At 51.9% G+C, this 13,809-nt stretch overlaps 1 protein-coding gene across 10 annotated transcripts in view; it reads right to left on the bottom strand.

Annotated features, from left to right (window-relative positions):
- The window catches only part of KANK2 (KN motif and ankyrin repeat domains 2), a 35,696-nt gene that overhangs the window by 19,596 nt on the left and 2,291 nt on the right, over positions 1 to 13,809 (bottom strand). For all 10 annotated transcript variants that reach the window (XM_009193503.2, XM_009193500.3, XM_009193502.3 and 7 more), the window contains 2 exons: positions 13,037 to 13,152; positions 11,501 to 12,712 (listed from right to left, as the gene is read on the bottom strand). In XM_009193503.2, coding sequence (XP_009191767.2) covers positions 11,501 to 12,712; positions 13,037 to 13,073 — 1,249 coding nt within the window. In that variant the 5' untranslated portion in view covers positions 13,074 to 13,152. The remainder of the gene's footprint in view (positions 1 to 11,500; positions 12,713 to 13,036; positions 13,153 to 13,809) is intronic.

Genomic DNA, 13,809 nt, shown 5'->3' with positions numbered 1-13,809 from the left:
TATCTCTACAATTAAAAAATTAGCCAGGTGTGGTGGAGTGTGCCTATAGTCCTAACTACTTGGGACTATACTTGGCTGAGATGAGAGCATTGCTTGAGCCCGGGAGTTTGAAGTTACATTAAGCTATGACAGCACTGCTGTACTCCAGCCTGGGTGACGGAGTGAGACCCTATGTTTTTTTTTTTTTTTTTTTTGAGATGGAGTTTTGCTCTTGTTGCCCAGGCTGGAGTGCAATGGCGTGATCTCGGCTCACTGCAACCTCCACCTCCCAGGTTCAAGCGATTCTCCTGCCTCAGCCTTCCCAAGTAGCTGGGATTATAGGCATGCGCCACCAAGCCTGGCTAATTTTGTATTTTTAGTAGAGATGGGGTTTCTCCGTGTGGGTCAGGCTGGTCTCGAACTCCTGACCTCAGGTGATCCACTCACCTCAGCCTCCCAAAGTGCTGGGATTACAGGCGTGAGCCACTGCGCCCAGCCTAGACCCTATATTAAAAAAAAAAAACAAAAAAAAACAAAAAAAAAAGGCAGGCGCAGTGGCTCACGACTGTAATCCCAGGACTTTGGGAGGCTGAGGCAGGCAGACCACAAGGTTAGGAGATTGAGAACATCGTGGCTAACATGGTTAAACCCCATCTCTACTAAAAATATAAAAAATTAGCCAGGTGTGGTGGCACGCACCTGTAGTCCCAGGTACTTGGGAGGCTGGGGCAGGAGAATCGCTTGAACCCAGGAGGCAGAGATTGCACTGAGCCGAAATTATGACACTGAACTCCAGCCTGGGTGACAGAGTGAGACTCTGTCTCAAAAAAAAAAAAAAAAAGTGAAAAAAATAAAAACAAACAAACTAGAGCAGAACCAAAGCCCATTCTGCCCCAACAGAAAAGTAGGCAGTGACTTCAAAACCTGGGATGGCTCCTTCCAGTCTAAGGAATTCAAGGTTAGACACAGAATGCTAAAATAACAACAACAAGTAATAATAAAATTGATCATACTTCTTATTGTTATCCCACTGGGGAATGGTGCCAACTCATACTAAAATTCACACAAAAGAACTAAAGTCCATTGATGAGCTAAGACAATCCTACAGAAAAAGAGCAAAGATGGAGTCGTTGGTCTGTGAGAGAGTTAAACATATTTCAAAGTCACAACCATGAGAACAGAAGGGCATTTTTGCATTAACAAATGGACCAATGGGAGAGAGAAGACAGCGCAGCACAGGCTCCAATCTCTGGGCACTGAGGGTAAGACAGAAGGGGTTACCACAAGCCAGTGGGAGACGGTGGATTCTGTGGTGTGGTTTTGGGAGAAGCAGCTTACTTCACATGAGAAGAGCCAAGCTGGATCCCTGTCTCACACCGTACACAAGAAAGAAACTGTGAAGAATTAAGATGAAAGTACAACTACAAAGCTAAAGGGAAATAATGTAGCAGAGTATCAGGGACTCAGGAAGGGGAAAGATTCATTCATTCATTCATTCATTCAGTGACAGGGTCTCACTCTATTGTCCAGGCTGGAGTGCAGCGGCATGATCACAGCTCACTCCAGCTTTGAACTCCTGGGCTCAAGTGATCCTCCCACTTCAGCCTCCCGAGTAGCTGGGACTACAGGCATGCACCACCATACCCGATTAATTTTTTGTTTTTTTGAGACAGAGTCTTGCATTGTCACCCCAGGCTGGAGTGGAGTGGGGCCATCTCAGCTCACTGCAACCTCCGCCTCCCGGGTTTAAGCGATTCTCCTGCCTCAGACTCCCGAGTAGTAGCAGGTGCCCACCACCATGCCCGGCTAAATTTTTTGTATTTTTAGTAGAGATGGAGTTTCACTATGTTGGCCAGGTTGGTCTCGAACTCCTGACCTCGTGATCTGCCCACTCTGGCCTCCCAAAGTGCTGGGATTACAGGCATGAGCCACCGTGCCTGGCCAATTTTTATATTTTTTGTAGAGAAGGCGGCCTTATGGCCGGGCGCGGTGGCTAAAGCCTGTAATCCCAGCACTTTGGGAGGCCGAGACGGGCGGATCACGAGGTCAGGAGATCGAGACCATCCTGGCTAACACGGTGAAACCCCGTCTCTATTAAGAAATACAAAAAACTAGCCGGGCGAGGTGGCGGGCCCCTGTAGTCCCAGCTACTCAGGAGGCTGAGGCCGGAGAAGGGCGTGAACCCGGGAGGCGGAGCTTGCAGTGAGCTGAGATCCGGCCACTGCACTCCAGCCTGGGTGACAGAGCGAGACTCCGTCTCAAAAAAAAAAAAAAAAAAGAGAAGGCGGCCTTACTATGTTGCCTAGGCTGGCCCTGAACTCCTGGACTCAAAGCAATTTTCCCACCAAAGTGCTGAGATTATAGGTGTTGAGTCAATGTGGCCCGTTAAGATTCTTTTAAAAATTCCTCCAGGCCGGGCTCGGTGGCTCACGCCTGTAATCCCAGCACTTTGGGAGGCCAAGACAGGTGGATCATGAGGTCAGGAGATCAAGACCATCCTGGCTAACACAGTGAAACCCTGTCTCCACTAAAAATACAAAAAATTAGTCGGGAGTGGTGGTGGGTGCCTGTAGTCCCAGCTACTCGGGAGGCTGAGGCAGGAGAACGGCATGAACCTGGGAGGCGGAGCTTGTGGTGAGCCAAGATCACGCCACTGCACTCCAGCCTGGGGGACAGAGCGAGACTCTGTCTCAAAAAAAAAAAAAATTCCTTCAAGCACAATAATGGTTTTAATTATATTCAAAACGAAGACCTCTGGCCAGGCGCGGTGGCTCACGCCTGTAATCCCAGCACTTTGGGAGGCCAAGGTGGGCGGATCACTTGAGGTCAGGAGTTTGAGATCAGCCTGGCCAACATGGTGAAACCCAGTCTCTACTGATAATACAAAAGTTAGCCGGGTATGGCGGCAGGCACCTGTAATCCTAGCTACTTGGGAGGATGAGGCAGAATTGCTTGAACCAGGGAGGCGGAGCTTGCAGTGAGCTGAGATCGTGCCACAGCACTCCAGCCTGGATGACAGAGCAAGACTCCGTCTCAAAAACAAAAACAAAAAAAAAAATGAAGACCTTTAAGATCTTCATGGGTGCGGTGGGGGAGTGCCGGAGATTGGCACAGGCAAAAGTTGGCAAGGGATAATCTTCTAGAACAGGGTCAACAAACTTTCTGGGGAGGGCTAGATAGCAAACATTTTTGGTTACGCCACACACAAGGACTTGGTTGCAACTGCTCAACTGTGGCATAGTTCTAATACAAAACCAGCCACAGACAGTATGTAAATGCTTCCGCGTGGCTGTATCCAATAAGTGTGAATTTCATATTATCTTGTTCATGTCAAGAAATATTATTTTTTTTGAGACAGGGCGAGACTCTGTGTCTATTTTTTTTTTTTTTTTAGTGTGAAAAAATCCATAAATAAACTAGAGCAGCACCCAAAGCCCATTCTGCCCCAACAGAGAAGCAGGCAGTGACTTCAGGCACCTTTTTTTTTTTTTTTTTTTTTTGAGACGAAGCCTCGCTCTTGTTGCCCAGGCTGGAGTGCAATGGTGTGATCTCAGCTCACTGCAACCTCCACCTCCCGAGTTCAAGCGATTCTCTTGCCTCAGCCTTCCAAGTGGCTGGGATGACAGGCACCCGCCATCATGCCCGGCTAATTTTTGTATTGTTGTAGAGACAAGTTTCACCATGTTGGCCAGGGTTGGTCTCCACCTCCTGACCTCAGGTGAGCCACCATGCCCAGTCTACTTCAGGCAACTTCTGTTGCCCAGGCTGGAGTCCAATCATAGCTTGCTGCAGCCTCAAAATCCTGCGCTTGCTGGGCATGGTGGTTGACGCCTGTAATCCCAGCACTTTGGGAGGCCGAGGCGGGTAGATCGCTTGAGCCCAGGAGTTTGAAACCAGGCTGGGCAACATGGTGGAACCCCATCTCCACAACAACAAAATTCCTGGGCTCAAGGAATTCTTCTGCCTTACCTTCCTGAGTAGCTGGGTCTACAGCTGCAGGCCACCATGCCAAACTAATTGTTTTACTTTTTTTGTAGAGACGGGGTGTCACTATATTGCCCAGGCTGGTCTCAAACTCCTGGCCTAAAGCAATCCTTCGGCCACGGCCTCCCAAAGTGCTGGGATTACAGGCATGAGTCAGTGTACTTGGCCCAAAATATACTTTTAAATCATTCAACCATTTAAAAAAAAAACTTAAAAATCATTCTTAGCTGTGGGTTGTAGAAAAACAGGTTTTGGGCTGTATCTGGCCCACAGGCCGTAGTTTACCAGTTTTGACTCTGGAAGATACCAGGAACTTCTAAACACTGCTCAGAGAAAAAATGGAGAAAGGCTACAAGTAATTGACTTACAGAGGAACCTTATTAGGCACACACAGAGAAGCCGTATCTCTCACTGCCTATCAGAGCTATGCCAATGAAAACAATAAGGAGGGCTGAATTCCAAGGCTCGCATCTCTAATCCCAGGACTTTGGGAGGCTGAGATGGATCACTTCAGCCCTGGAATTTGAGACCAACCTGAGCAACAAGCAAGACCCCATCTCTACAAAAAATTACCTGAATGTGGTGGCACATGCCTTTAGTCCTAGCTACTCGGGAGGCTGAGGTAGAAGGATCTTGTGAGCCCAAGAGGTTGAGGCTGCAGTGAACTGTGACTGTGCCACTGCACTCCAGCCTGGGTGACACAATGAGACCCTGTCTCAAAAAACAAAACAATGAGGAGATACCATTATGTAGCAGCTATCAGATGGATTAAAAAAATTAGAAAGATAGGGCCGGGCGTGGTAGCTCACACCTGTAATCCCAGCACTTTGGGAGGCCGAGGTGGGCGGATCACCTGAGGTCGGGAGTTTGAGACCAGTCTGGCCAACATGGTGAAACCCCGTCTCTACTAAAAATACAAAAATCAGCCAGGTGTGGTGGCACGCCTGTAATCCCAGCTACTGGAGATGCTGAAGCACAAGAATCGCTTGAACCTGGGAGGCGGAGGTTGCAGTGAGCCAAGATCGCCCTACTGCACTCTAGTCTGGGCAACAGAGCAAGACTCTGTCTCAAAAAAGAAAAAGAAAAAGAAAGAAAGAAGAGGCCAGGCGCAGTGGCTCACGCCTGTTAATTCCAGCACTTTGGGAGGCCAAGGCAGGCAGATCAACTGAGGTCGGGAGTTGGAGACCAGCCTGACCAACATGAAGAAGCCCCGTCTCTACTAAAAATACAAAATTAGCTGGGCGTGGTGGCGCATGCCTGTGATCCCAGACACTCAGGAGGCCGAGGCAGGAGAATCGCTTGAACCCAGGAGATGGAGGCTGCAGTGAGCCGAGATCGCGCCACTGCACTCCAGCCTGGGTAGCAAGAGTGAAAACTCTGTCTCAAAAAAACAGGGAAGAAAAATTAGAAAGACAGATAAAGCCGTATGTTGGTGAGGGTATGAGAAAATGGACACCTTGAACCGGAGCACGGTGTTAGGAATGCAGACAGGGAGAGCCTTTTTTGGAAAGGATCAGACAGGACTTGGAGTGAAGTTGCAAATCCTCTAGGAATGGGCAGTCCCACAGGAGGGGATGTGTGACGATGACTCCAGCATTGTTTGTGGTGGCCGGAAATTAGAAGTAACCAGATACCCACTACGAGGGGATTAGAGAAGAGGGTAGGTGGGTGCAGTGGCTCACGCCTGTAATCCCAGAACTTTGGGAGGCCAAGGCGGGCAGATCATGAAGTCAGGAGTTCGAGACCAGCCTGGCCAACGTGGTGAAAACCCCGTCTCTACTAAAAATGTAAAAATTAGCCAGGCGTGGTGATGCATGTCTATAATCCCAGCTACTTGGGAGGCTGAGGCAGGATAATTGCTTGAACCTGGGAGGCGGAGGTTGCAGTGAGCAGAGATCACACCACTGCACTCCACCCTGGGCGACAGAGTGAGATTCCGTCTCAAAAAAAAAAAAAAAAAGGAAGAAAAAAAAGAAAAAAAGTGACAAACTAGATTTACAAACATCAGTGTGGAGAGTTCAAAAATAGCGTAAGGAGAGGAAAAAATAAGAAACAGAAAGAGATTTTTGTTTTTCTGAAGCACACCACCATTTAAGGAAATGAAACACGAACGAGGCATATTTTTCAAGGACACTCAAATGTCTAAATAAGTTTCTGGAAGGTGGATTGTAAGGAATGGTATTAGATGGGGTGGGGGTGGCACTGATGGTGGAGAGTGGAGGGTGGTGAGCTTCAGCCTGTGGGTGCTGTTTTCACATTTTTAAATGGATGGGAAAGAAGAATTTAATTTGGGACTCATGAAAAGTATGTGAAATAGAAATTTCAGGGTCTGTAAATAAAGTTTTATTGGAATGCGGCCATGTTCGTTCATTTCCATATTGTCTATGGCTGCTTTTGCAACTGCAAAATGAAGGCACTGAAGCACCAAACTCAAAAACGTATACATTAAATATGTGCATTTTTGGGGCATATTAAGTATACGTCAGTAAAACCAGAAAAAGTTGGGCGCCTGTAATCCCAGTTACTCAGGAGGCTGACGTGGAAGGATCACTTCAGTCCCTGAGTTTGAAGCCAGCCTGGGCAACATAGTGAGACCTCATCTCAACAAAAAGGATAAAAGGAATAAAAATAAAGTGGGGAGGAAAAAAGAACGGAGGCAGAGTTGAATCAGTGCAATAGAGACTGTATGACCCGCCAAAGTGAAAATATTTACTGACCTTTAGCATTGAAGGGTGAAGGTGGAGGTTGAAGGTGAAAAAATAATAATACAAGAAAAGTGGTCTGCGCAGGCTAACGTGGATGGTTGTCAGGAGCTAAGGAATGAGATGAACTCAGTTTTGGACTCCTGCAGGCCAAATACAATTTTTTTTTTTTTGAGATGGAGTCTCAGTCTCACTCTGTCACCCAGGCTAGAGTGCAGCGATGCGATCTCAGTTCACTGCAATTTCCACCTCCCCGGTTCAAGCGATCCTCCTTTCTCAGCTTCCCAAGTAGCTGGGATTATAGGTGTGTGCCACCACGCCTGGCTGATTTTTGTATTTTTAGTAGAGATGGGGTTTCGCCATGTTGCCCAGGCTGGTCTTGAGCTCCTGACCTCAGGTGATCTGCCCACCTCGGCCTCCCAAAGTGTGGGGATTATAGGCGTGAGTCACCGCACCTGGCCCAAAATAAGTTTTTTTTTTTAAATTTAGGCTGGGTGCAGTAGCTCATTCCAGTTTGTTCAACCCCTTGATAAGCCCGAGCCTCTGCTTATCTCAGGGCCTTTGTCCCTGCTGTGCTCCTCCTTGGACCATTATTTTTTCCACCTCTTTTGGTGACTTCTTTCCTTTCACGTCTTTGTTCAAAGAGGCTCCTTGGAGGCCGGGTGCAGTGGCTCACACCTGTAATCCCAGCACTCTCGGAGGCCGAGGCTGGCAGATCACGAGGTCAGGAGTTCGAGACCAGTCTGGCCAACATAGTGAAACCCCATCTCTACTGAAAGTACACAAAAATTAGCTGGGTGTGGTGGCGGGCGCCTGGAATCCCAGCTCCTTGGGAGGCGGAGACAAGGAGAATCTTTTGAACCCGAGAGGCGGAGGTTGCAGTGAGCTGAGATAGCGCCATTGCACTCCAGCCCGGGCAGCAGTGAGAGACTCCATCTCAGAAATAAAAAGATGCTCCTTTGAGAGGCTATAGAGCCAAGAGCTGACCTTCGGCACCAACTATCAACACACCCCTGGTAGCATGGTGAACACTTGACATGAATTGATTCTCGCCCTCCTACTCCCACCCACAAGATTGGTCTTGCCCAGGCTGGAGTGCAGTGGTGTGGTCACAACTCACCGTAGCCTCGACCCACTGGCCTCAAGCAATCCTCCTGCCTTGGCCCCCTAAAGCGCTAGGATTACAGGCATAAGCCACTGCGCCCAGCCAAATTGACATATTAAAGCCTCACATTATTCCAATGATACTGTGCCGTCAGGACCCCCAATTTGCAAATGAGGAAACTGAGGCACAGAGAGATTAAATCATGCTCGAAGGCCCAGTCAGTTGGATCGCCTGAGGTCAAGAGTTTGAGACCAGCTTGACCAACATGGTGAAACCCCATCTCTACTAAAAATACAAAAATTAGTCAGTTATGGTGGTGCCTGCCTGTAATCCCAGCTACTCGGGAGGCTGAGGTTGCAGTGAGCCGAGATTGCATCACCGCACTCCAGCCTGGGCGACAGAGCAAGACTTCGTCAAAAAAAAAAAAAAAAAAAAAAAGAAGATATAGAAATGAATTAAGACATTCCAGCTCAGCCCAAGCAAGGCAGAGATTGGGGCTGCCTGCAGCAAAAGGGAATAAAATGAGACTCCAGGCAGAACTTTCAGGGCAGCAGCTTGCATGCAAAGAAGGTGGACATCGCTCTGTCTGTTCGTCCTGCAGGCAGAAGGCCTCCCAGCTGCTCTGGGAGGCACGTCTGGAATGGTGGTTGCCTCTCAGAGATTCCGAGGCTGAGCCAGGCGGAGCCTCTGGCAGGGGGCCAGAACCTCAGGGTTGGGTGTTTGGGATAGGCATAGAACAGGCGGGTGGTGTCCAGAGCTGGCCAGGAACAACACGGGCCGGCGAGAAAACACAGCTGGGTCCGTGCCCTCCAGCCTGTGCCCTCTGGTCTGTCGGTAGGGGCTCTGGCCACCTGACATTCGAGGCTGGGATGAGAACTTGGGCCCTACCTTCAAGCTCTGCGGCAGATTCAAGCTGTCCTGGGTTTGTTTATTTTTACTTTTTTTCTTTTTCTGTTTTTTGAGATGGAGTCTCACTGTCATCCAGGCTGGAGTGCAGTGGCGCGATGTTGGCTCACTGCAACCTCCGCCTCCTAGGTTCAAGCAATTCTCCTCCCTTAACCTCCCAAGTAGCTAGGACTACAGGCGTGTGCCACCATGCCCGGCTTATTTTTGTAGTTTTGGTAGTGACGGGGTTTCACTATATTGGCCAGGCTGGTCTTGAACCCCTGAGCTCAGGTGATCCACCCACCTCAGCCTCCCAAAGTGCTAGGATAATAGGCTTGATGTCCTGGGTTTAGATACTGGCTCAGTTGAGCCACTTCCTGGCTGTGTCACACAGGACAAATGAATCTCCTCAAGCCTCAGTTTCCCCAGGTATAAACAGGGTTGACCAGAACATTATCAGCAGAAGCAGCAACCAGTACTTAACCATGTGCATTAATTCATAAATTCTCCACCTCTCTAAGACGGAGAGCATTATCATGCCACTGCACAGATAGGGATGTTTAGGGCTAAAGAGGTGACGTTGCTTACCCAGTATCACACCGCATGAGTTTGAACCCATCTGGCAGAGCCTCCCTGACCATGTTTCAAGAAGAACAGCTGTCATTATCATTATTATTATTTTTGAGACACAGTTTCACTCTGTTGCCCAGGCTGGAGTGCAGTGGCATGATCTCAGCTCACTGCAACCTCCGGCTCCCAGGTTCAAGCATTTCTTGTGCTTCAGTCTCCGAAGTAGCTGGGATTACAGGCACCCGCCAACATGCCCGGCTAATTTTTGTATTTGTAGTAGCGACAGGGTTTCACCATGTTGGCCAGGGTGGTCTTGAACTCCTGGCCTCAAGTGATCTGCCTGCCTCTGCCTCCCAAAGTGCTGGGATTACAGGCATGAGCCACCGTGCCTGGCCAGCTGTCATTATTATTATTAATTATTTTGAGATACAGTTGCACTCTGTTGCCCAGGCTGGAGGGCAGTGGTGTGATCTTGGCTCACTGCAACCTCCGCCTCCGGGTTCAAGCGATTCTCCTGCCTCAGCCTCCGGAATAGCAGGGACTACAGGTGCGTGCCACCACGCCTGGCTGATTTTTGTTATTTTTAGTAGAGACAGGGTTTCACTGTGTTGGCCAGGCTGGTCTTGAACTCCTGGCCTCAAGCCATCCGCCTGCCTCGGCCTCCCAAAGTGTGGGATTATAGGCATGAGCCACCGCGCCCGGCCCAGCTGTCATTATTATGAATCATTTGTGTGGCTTCTCCCAGGGACCTCAGGACAACCCGGCAGCTGACATTCTGCACAGCCGGCATCCCCTTTCCTGGCATCAGGACTCAGTACTTCCTCTGGGAAGCACCCCCTTCCTCCCTCAAAGGCCACAGGGCTTGGGTGGGGCTCCCATACCCCCAGTGTCCATGGCTAGGCAGACAGGGACACCACACTGTGACTGGCTCAGCAATGGGCACATGACCCAGGCCAGCCAATGAGGGCCCCCTCTGGGATTTTTACTGGTGCTCTTTGGACTGAGGAGCTCCCTCTGCACTAAACGGAACAGACAGATGCCTGGAGCAGTGAGGTCACCTTCCCTCGCCTGCCTGAAAGAGAAGCTCCCAGGGTAAACAAAAAATGAAAGGCATCAAGTTAGATTCCTGATGATACCTGAGCACTGAGGCCAGCGTGGTGGCTCATGCTTGTAATCTCTGCACTCTGGGAGGCCAAGACAGGAGCCCAGAAGTTTGAGACCAGCCTGGGCAATATAATGAGGCTTTGTCTCTACAAAAAATTAAAAAAAATTAACACGGCACTCGTTAATTTTCTTCCACCAGACACATCACTCCAACTCTTAGAGAGTCTCTGTCTTGCCGGGTGCGGTGGCTCAAGCCTGTAATCCCAGCACTTTGGGAGGCCGAGACGGGCGGATCACGAGGTCAGGAGATCGAGACCATCCTGGCTAACATGGTGAAACCCCGTCTCTATTAAGGCCACTGCACTCCAGCCTGGGCGACAGAGCAAGACTCCGTCTAAAAAAAAAAAAAAAAAAAAAAAAGAGAGTCTCTGTCTTGTCATCCACAAAAGGGGAAGAATTGTGCAGCCAACCTCAGGGCTGTAGCAACCATGCAGAGAAATTAGGTGACTGCCACTTTGTCAGTATCCAGAAAGTGGGAGGTATTTGGGGGAAAGTTCCCCAAGGCTGTTGGTTTACCAGGCAGAAATCCTCCCTGTTTATTCAGTAAGTGGCAGGAATCAATCTTGGACCAGTTTAAGCAGTGAAAAGGAAATGTGTTGTTATGTAACTGATGACAGCTTCAGGCATGGCTGGATCCAGGTGCACAAATATCTTGTTGTTGTTGTTATTAAGAGATAGAGTCTCGCTCTGTTGCCCAAGCCGGAGTGCAGTGGTGCAATCACGGCTCATTGCAGCCGTGACTCCTAGGCTCAAGTAATCCTCCCGCCTTAGCCTCCCAAGTAGCTGGGTCTACAGGCACTGCAACCTCTGCTTCCCTGGTTCAAGCAATTCTCGTGCCTCAGCCTCCTGAATAGCTGAGGTTTCAGGTGCGTGCCACCACACCTGGCTAATTTTTGTATTTTTAGTAGAGATGAGGTTTCACCACGTTGGCCAGGCTGGTCTTGAACTCCTGACCTCAAGAGGCCTGCCTCGGCCTCCCAAAGTGCTGGGATTACAGGCATGTGCCACAGCACCCCGCCTGGATCCTGGCATTCTGAGGGTCCAGGATGAGCCATGGGAAGAAAGAGGGCCCCCCCACCCCCAGCATTTCTCCCCGCCTGAGACCGCTTACCTGCCGTTCCATCACAGCTGCGATCTGTGATGCTAATCTTCTTCACCATATGGACGTTGCTGGTAGCCGCAGCAGGCACTGGGCACATCGTCTCCACCACCTCCTGGCTGCGGAACACAGGTGGGCTCTCAGGCCCACCAGGCATTGCCAGGGCCCTCAGCCCTGCCCCATAAGGCTCCAGGCTCTGGGCCCGCTGTGCAGGGGTGCCAGCGGCTGTGCTGGCCACCACCTCCACCTCCCGTGGCCCTTCTACCACCCGGACGGTATCCACGCGAACCGGGCTGTCTGGCGGTGGCCAGGCCTGGGGCTGGGGGTCGGCCTGCCGGGCCTGAGCTGCCTGCAGCTCCTGCAGTGCCTTCTTGAGCTGGGTCTCCAGCACAGCGACCTTGGCAGTGAGAGCAGCCTCCCCATCAGGCATGCCCAAGTCCCGTTCTCGGACCCAAGTGCCCACACTCCGGGTCTCAAGTGCCACTGGGTCCTCTGGGGGATCGGGGAGGTCCAGGCAGAGCTCGCTGCGGCCCCGGCCCGCTGTGGGGTGGCCCAGGAACTTCTGGCTCTTAAGTTGCACTGTGAGCTGCCGCTTTTCCTCCTGGAGCACTGAGAGCTTCACCTGGAGCACGGGGATCAGCTTCACCTGCTCCTCCAGCTGCCGTAGCTTCCGCAGGGCACCCGCCATCTGCTCTCGCACGTGGGCCAGGTGCCCGGCACTGGGAGGCACCGGCGTGGACAGTCCCGAACTCCGTGGCGTCGGGGGTGGCAACCCCACACCCACCAGGGAGGCCATCGAGCCGGCCGCACTGGGGGTCAGGGAGCCCAGGCCGGCGGGTGTGGCCGCCTGGTCCTCGAGACGGCGACGGGCGTCCAGCAGTGTGCGTTCCACCCGCGGATTGAAGCCACCGCGGGTCTCCAGAGCACCATACTGAGGATAGAAGCCACGGCCGCAGTAGGAATAGGCTGAGTGGCGGCTGTCCCCACTGGCATTGGAGCACAGCGACTCAGTGGACGTCCACCAGGAGCCAGGGCCACGGGGCAGCGAGCTCAGGCGGGGGCGGCGCTGTACCGCCACGCGTCGCAGTGTGTGGCCCTTCTCGATGTCGTCCACGTACTTGAGGAAGTCCAGGTCCAGGCGATAGCCATAGGGGGTCTCCACAGAGTAGGGTGGGTCGGGGTCCTTGGCAGGGAAGGCAGGCGGGGAGGCCGGGCCAGGGGTCCCTGGGGGTGGGAGAAACACCAGGACCTTTGAATCCTCTTGTCCCCATACTCAGGGTGAAGACTGATGCCTGGGGAGAGTTGGGGTTTATTTGCCCAAGAGATGGGAGCCCACCTGGTACTCAACTGCGTCTGTTCTCAGACCCTCCCAGCGCAGGGCTGTGCCTCCCCATCAGACACCTGGGGCAGGACTCTGCCTCCTCCCTCAGACCTCTAATCCTTGGGCTGCGTCCCACCCTCAAAGTCCCCAGGGCAGAGTCCCCGGCCCCTCAGGCCTCCAGAACTGAAGCTCCCCAGGGCAGGGCCCTCTTCCCTGAGTCCCCTGACCTGGGAAGGGGGCAGGCACGTGCAGGACCTGGGCCATCTTCTTGTCTGCAGATGCTCCTTGGAAGTCACTTGAGGGACTGTGAGTCAGACTGCCTGCAGCACTGACTGAGGCTTACCTGGGGAAAGGGAACCATGGCACCGGGAGTTAGGAGTCTGTAGGGGGAGGGAAGGAGATGGGGCCAGTCCCCTCTACTTCTGGCTCACCCAACCCCCCACCCAGGTCTGGGACCCACTCATAGACGCACACCCGGCCTGGCTGCGGAAGGGCTCCCCCCGCACCGCAGGTCTGGAACAAAGAAACCAAACCTCACTGCCTGCATGAACATCTGTCCAGCCCCTGGACAGGCTCCAGCTGTTCCCACAGCCCGGCCTCCACATAGCTCTGGGGCTGGGGGGCCCCAAGCCCAACAGGCCCCACCCTTCCTGCATCCCCTCCCCTCAGCCCAGGCCTGGAGCTGGCCACAGGGAAGGATGGGGGTTGAGGCGCTAAGGGGTTGGGGAAGACGGGAACCTCATCTTCCTGCAAGGATCTGAGGAGACAGAGATGGAGGGGAACAAAGAGAAGCAAAGCATGGCGAAGGGGACCCCCAGTGACCCCAAAGCTGACAGCTGGGTCAGGCCTGGACTAGGTAGGGGGGAAGGGGTAGGGAAAGTTGGGGAGGCAGCTAGGAGTGAAGCCTTTCCCCTTTATGGAAACAATTTTCTCTAAAAATAAACAGTTTCACTGCCGGGCTACACAGAACTTCCTGCCTGCCTAGGATGCGTCCGGGCTT

This window comes from Papio anubis, chromosome 20, assembly GCF_008728515.1.
Source record: "Papio anubis isolate 15944 chromosome 20, Panubis1.0, whole genome shotgun sequence".
In the NCBI taxonomy this organism is placed as follows: domain Eukaryota; kingdom Metazoa; phylum Chordata; class Mammalia; order Primates; family Cercopithecidae; genus Papio; species Papio anubis.
Note: the sequence above shows the minus strand (reverse complement) of the source record. Positions and strands in the feature narration are given on the sequence as shown.